At 45.1% G+C, this 6,550-nt stretch overlaps 1 protein-coding gene across 1 annotated transcript in view; it reads right to left on the bottom strand.

Annotated features, from left to right (window-relative positions):
• ABTB2 (ankyrin repeat and BTB (POZ) domain containing 2) overlaps nucleotides 1-6,550 on the bottom strand; it is a 133,163-nt gene that overhangs the window by 8,099 nt on the left and 118,514 nt on the right. The window contains exons 6-9 of the mRNA XM_009334552.1: nucleotides 5,887-5,976; nucleotides 5,316-5,417; nucleotides 3,083-3,179; nucleotides 1,684-1,819 (exon numbers count right to left, since the gene is read on the bottom strand). Of these exons, the coding sequence (XP_009332827.1) occupies nucleotides 1,684-1,819; nucleotides 3,083-3,179; nucleotides 5,316-5,417; nucleotides 5,887-5,976 (425 nt within the window). The remainder of the gene's footprint in view (nucleotides 1-1,683; nucleotides 1,820-3,082; nucleotides 3,180-5,315; nucleotides 5,418-5,886; nucleotides 5,977-6,550) is intronic.

The raw sequence follows: 6,550 nt of genomic DNA on the forward strand, positions 1-6,550 counted from the left end.
CCTGGCAGCAAGGGCAAAAGAATGGAATATGCTCCTGTACCTTAGTGGTACCAGGGCATATTTCAGAGCGTTAGGGCAGACTGGTTTTTACTGCAGTCTATACTTTGGCACAGAAGCACGCTTCCTTCTGCCAGCCCGGAGTGTGGTAATATCTTAAGCTCTGAAGTAAGATTTACCAGAGAGTGTCTGTTAGAACCCTTGCTGTTTTCCCAAAAGACCCATCTTCAAGCACTGTCACATTGTTTTAGTCAGACTCGCTTCCTCTACCAGTAAATGGAACCATAAAAAAAATGATAGCTCTGCATCACTAAATCCAGGGAGAATTTTTTTGGTTTGGAATTTCACACAGCAGTTGCAAGGAAGAGACTTTCTTGTTTGTGTCCAGCCACTTTAGGAAGCTTGCATCATTGGTGTCCTACAGACAGCTGGAGCCATCTGCAGCGGACGTTCCCCATCCCAGCAAGTCCACCCAAGTACTCAGCTGTGACACTGAATTGCCACTAGCTGGTGCTCTCTTTGCACCCATGCTACTCAGTATGACTAAAAAAATGTTAATTTTGTGCTTTAGGATCACCCTGCCCTATCCGATTGGAGAATAAGCCTTAAATTTCACAGTTTGCATGGTTAGATGTTGCAGAAGATTGTGGGAGGGGAACAGAGCTGGGAAGAGAACAGTGTTTGTGTGGTTTTACACAGTAAATAACCGCATTAGGCTGTTCCAGCTTTGCAGAGTTTGGGCCTCATTTGAGCTTGGGATATTTTCCGTGGTGTATCCAGATGTGCAGTGTACCTGGAGGTGCAGTTTTGGCACCGCTGTAAAGCACAGCTGCGTTCAAGCCAGGTAGCTACCATTTAACGTGCTACTGGAAGGGCCAGCTGTACTGCTGTAAGACCCTGTGGATATCTCTCAGCCCATCTACACGGGCGGTTTCAGGGCTGTTTTAATTGGCTTGTTACGCTAACATTTTTTTCTGGGAACAGAAGGATTTCTGGATGAGTTTGTAAGGAATGTCTTATTTCTAAATACCCTGAAAACAGGGTTGGAAAGCCCAGGCTGGCTTTTCAGCATTTTAATGACTGATCTCTTGGTCGGCCATCCAAAAACCAGAGATGCAGTCAACCAAAGTCTGCCGCAGATTATTTTTGCCACCTTAATGTCATTAGATTCTGTCTCAGAACATGAACCACACTCTCATAACCTACCTATAGGTGGAACTTAGTCTGCTCACGTATGGCCTAGAACCAGCTCCTACTCACTCTTAGTGCTGCAGAGCTAGACCAGCAAGTGAGAGAATAAGAAAAAGCAAACGAAGATCTTCCTGTTGTATTTCGTGCTTTTGACTAAAATATAATCCCTTTCTTTTATCAGAGTTATAGTTGCTGAATAATGAAAGTCTCGGATCATTTTTTCTCAAAGGGATGTCATAGAGAGCAACTACCAGTTTAAAGAATCTTTCAGTTCCCTGAAATGCTCAAAAGGCACTACCTACATCAGAATCGAAACAGTCCGAGAAACTGTGCTGCACTAAAAAATGGTTGTTATCAGGACAGTCTTAACACCATCTTCTGAACTGCACACCCAAGGATTTGGGTATAAGACATGTAATACAAAGTCACATAGGAATACCTACAGTGATAGCCTTAGGCAAAAAAAAAACCTTTCAAACACGAACGAAGCTTTACCTGTGCCCATGTGCAGCTGAGTGACTGAAGCAATTCATATCTTCGTAAAGCGATGAAGACATACCATTAACTTCCAACATACTCAGGAGTGGATCAGCACCCCTGCTTAGCAATAAGCTGACCAACTCGTAGTTCCCTAGGAAAAAATGGACAGAAACATAATGATGATTCCATGTCCGTTACCTCTTTGAAAGCATGTAACAGGACTGGTAACAGACGCTGCACCAGCAACTTCTATGCTACCAGCTAAGGCCTTCAGAGCATCCTGCAAGCATGCATTAGGCTTCATGACATCTCAGAGAGAGAAACTGAGTCACAAAGCACTTAAATTACCTAATAACGCACAACTAGCTAGAGGCAGAACGAGAAGAGAATTAACTGGTCTGGCGCTTTCAATACACACCAGCAGAGATGGATGCAACCAGTTTAACTAGGATCAGGGTCTCGGCTGCTCAGCTGGTGGATGAGGGTAACAGAGAAGGCCCGACGGGAGCTGCTCTATGCTGCGCTTGCTGACCACAGCTTCCCAAAACCACCCTGCGGACAAGTATATCGGTGCAGTCCACGTTCAGCCGGGCCTCCTTTCCACCGTTTTCATTAGATGTAGTAGTGAGTGGTGGCAAGAGACCCAGCACAATGAGTATGTGTCACTAGGAGGGGAGGAGGCCGTTTTTTTATCCCTTCAATAAAGCTTGGCGCAGAGCAAGCCAGAGACTCGTCTTCATAAATGCACAAAAATGAAGCAGAAAGAAATGAAGGAAAAAAAGTAAAAACAGTTAGATGGTGAAAAGTGTTGAAAAAAGACAGGTACTTTTAGGCTAGCACAGACTCGTTCACAGAATGCTAAACTCTTCTCATGACAGTTAGGTAGAAGGAACGCAGCATTTTACTTATATTTAATAAATTAAAAAAAAATAAATTTCTTTATATAGCAGTTATTTTTCCCCAGGCTGAATTTAAACTTGTTAATTTTTGCATCTGGAAGTTATTTAGATGCAAGACATGCCTAGACTAGACAGTAGCTGGTTTATGTTTCTTGACAGTGCCCTGTGCAAAAGAGTTGTTTCAGTCAGCTTTACTATGGAGGCCGCTGGCAGGAGGCGAGTGTTGGGACTAGTTGCAAAAGCAGACACTCATTTAGTGCCCATCAAGCTCTTGCCACATGACGACGGTTGTTAGTTGCCGCCAACCCAGACGGGGTTCCTACCAGCGTTTCAAAAATGAAAAAAATGCTGACTTTTTAGTAGCCAGCTCACTGTGCTACTCATTTGATATCTTTACCCACGGTACCTTAGAATGCAGTGCAAAGTGACTCCTAATGGGTTGTACAGATACTGGACCCCCACATGAATTGGTTGGTAGCAAGAGACAGAGTGTGCCGAGGCTGCACTGAGCTTACCTGCTGCTGAAGCCAGCTGAAGTGGAGTCTCGGCGTAGTTGTCTTCTCCACTGTTAACGGCAGAGCCCTCAACGTGGGCACCAGCATCCAAGAGCAGCTGCAACAGACACGAAAGACAAGGAGTTGAGAAAAGAGCAATTCAGAAAGACAAAACAGAAGAGGCTGTGTGTTAGAAAGGAAAACCAGTAGATTCACAGTGAAGAGTGCATGCACACAAAGGGACCATCTCAAAGGCTAAAGCAAAATATCTATTACAAGGCAAATCTCTCTTGCGTTTCCTCGCTCAGCCTAGGGCTAAAGTCTCCACATGAATGTCAATTTACAATTTCCTTATTTTCTTTTGCTTTACTGTGCTTTCAATCGTGAGTTTATGCTGGAAAGGTGCTCAGCTGGCAGCTTGGAGAACATCACCTACTTGGTTGTTTTGTTTTCATTTTTTTAATCTCCTTCGTGAACATGGTTTTGCAATTGTAATTTCCTGACTCCAAAGAGTTCTGCAATCAGAGCTTCTCTTCAGTGCAGGAAGTCCATCTTATTTAGTTTCATGCTGTGCTCAGGAAACAGGGTTCCTCCAGGGAATTAGCCCTGGAGGCCAAACATACCTCTTGGTCTCTCAGGCCTCGTGGAGCCTGCGTCAGGAGGCCCTGGCAGCTGCAGTGATTTGCCACACACAGAACCTGCTTTCATTGAACGCACCGAGCTGCTCGCAAGGGAAATTGCCCCCCTCCCAGATGAAGGGAGAAGGTTACAAGATGATGGGGACCTTTTACGGCCAGGTAGGGCTGGCAGACAGCATCGGGCACCCAGAGCATCGCTTGCAGGTGCAGACTGGTGGGTGCTGCCCCTCTCCCACGGCAGGGAGGATGAGCCCTGCCCGCGTGTGCATCACCAGCCCTCGGCTGCTGCCAGCAGCAGAGGTTCCTCCACTGGGCGCAGGAGTCCAGCTGGCTGTATCCTATAACATTGTCACAATTTAACAGTTTCAGCCATCCCCCATTAGTGATGACCTTGGCCTTGGCACAAACAGCATATACGTTCGCATTTTAATTATAAAACTTTTTGCAGAGCACGACGGCTGGTTCATGGGCTGGTTTCTCTCTTGAGATGCCAGCTATTCCATGCAAGTATCGCATGGTGGACCTTAACTGGAAAGGCAATTTTATACACCGATTTCGGCAAAAGCTGACATCCTGCCCTTTTAATAATAGTTGCCAAATGAAAGACATTTATGTAATCTTTAAAAGTTTTAACCAAAATAAAAGAAACAAACATTGTGGGTAATGCAGTCCAACAGGAGCTTTGATATACTTGGCTACATCTCCTGGGAGAATCACGCTCTTATCTCACATGTAAATTAAGGCCGTCCAACCTTCGTAATACCAAAGGCTGCCCTGGCAATTTGCCAGGTGGAATCTAATCTTTGTAATTATGTACAAATGCACACAAATAAAAAATGAGTGTGTGCAGCCTCCATTTGCTTACATCTTTTTTTTTTTTTCCCCCTTTAAGCAGAAGGTAAATTAAATTCACCAGCAATTGACTATGGGCTGTGATCAGTTCTGAATTCCTCTTGAAGTTCAGGTCGGATTTCCAGGACTCCACCCCATTCCGCTGCCCCCTGCATTAATTCCACAGAAAAGGGAGCAGGGAGGATGCGAGAGGCTCGATTCCCACGGCAGCTTAAGTCTTGTTCATGCAATTCTCAAGGGTTATAAAGGAAGCTACAGATGATTTGCTGCCATTAGAGCAGAAATCAGCATACACTTAATTTTTGCACATGTAAATGTATAAACCAATTAACATCTAATGTCAGAAAGCATCCTGATCAAGCAGTCTACCTGTAACCACTCCACATGAAGCACTGGTTTATCTAATACCAAAGAAATGATTGTGCAGCATTGTTCTGGGAGTGGTAAGCCTTGGACCAATACTGAAACTGAAGAACAATAAGGAAACATACTGTGTTTTGTCATCAAGGCCTTGCTAAGAATTACATCATCAATTCACAGTTCCGCAAGAAGAGCATCAGTTGCATTCTCCTCATTTTCCAAACGTGCAATTTTTCACTGGTTTTTTAGAAGGCTTCCACCAAACTGCGTGTGGAGCCCGTGACGGACCCGTGCTCAGGAAGCCTGACGGCGAGGGTGCTGCCCAGCACTCAGCTCACAGTGCTGCACGTCAGTCCCTCCGTGTCTCCTGTCAGGATTCCCACCAGGGGATTTCCTCTGCTTACCTGAACAACAGAAATGTGCCCATGTAACACAGCAAAGGTGAGCGCGGTCCAGTGCCGGCTGTCGGGGTGGACTGAAGGGTATCGTGGAGAGGTACTGGGAACCTGGGAGAAAGGAACCAGGTAGTTACTAACCACTGCAGTCTCTGTCTGCCATAATCTTTAGACTTGTACATAACTGGCTTTTTTCTTTGTAAGTGACAACCCCAGGGAACGGTAACTTACGCCATTTAGAGAACACTGCCAGCACTAGTCACTCTGTCCAGTCCCCCGGGCCTTTTTAATGGGCTTACTGGTTTCTCCTAGTGGCAGCTCTTTCAGGAGGGAGGCCCCTTCACCCCCTCCATGCCTATTAGACTTGCCAATGCCAATCATAATTGGAGCCACTGAGTGCTCCAAGAGGTTTTGAAGGTTTTCTTCCCCCTCCCAAATCCCTGAAGCAACGATTTCTGAAAGAAGTGGCTTGCTCAGAAGCTTCCAGAAATGAAGCCTTCGGTTGCTAGGAGAGATTTCATAACTGCTCTTGTTAGTTTACAGATGAATAATTACGGGGAGAGGGTCCTTTATTACTCACTGGTATATCTAAATTTGCTCCGGCATCTATAAGCATTTGGACCATGGCTTCATCTCCAGCAGCACAGGCGTACATTAGTGGGGTCATACCCTTCAGGAAGAAGGAAAAAAAAAAGTTATCTTTGTACACCTATCAACAGTGAAACTGTCACGGACACAGTGAGTTTGAATCTTAACATACAGAAGGGGGTGTGTGCGCGTGTGCAGGTATGCACATGCGTAGGGACAGCATACGTATGTGTTCAAAACATTTTGGTTTCTATGCAGAGTGGGCACAAGGCACCAGTATTGGAAAGCGACATGGACAAAACATCAGGGGACAACGCTGCAAGAATACAAAAGGGATCGCTGAATCCCAGCGGTGTATTGTCCACAATTCTCGAGCTTTCTCAAGGCTGCCAAAAAAGAAATACCATTTCTCGGATCATTTGTAGCCAGATGAACCGAAAGCAGAAAACAACACAAAAATACACAAGATTAATCTATTTGGCAACTTATCCCCATTGCTAAAAGCCTGTTTGCCACAATATTTCAGCATTTCTATTCCATAAATCTCTCTCTCTCTACTTAACCAGCAAACCACGACGACTCAGAGATGAATTATGAGAGAAATGAGCCTTATTTACAGAGTTCATTCCAGAAGTAGCCAAGGACAGAAAGGAAAT

Source organism: Pygoscelis adeliae, unplaced genomic scaffold, assembly GCF_000699105.1.
Source record: "Pygoscelis adeliae isolate BGI_AS28 unplaced genomic scaffold, ASM69910v1 Scaffold171, whole genome shotgun sequence".
NCBI lineage: Eukaryota > Metazoa > Chordata > Aves > Sphenisciformes > Spheniscidae > Pygoscelis > Pygoscelis adeliae.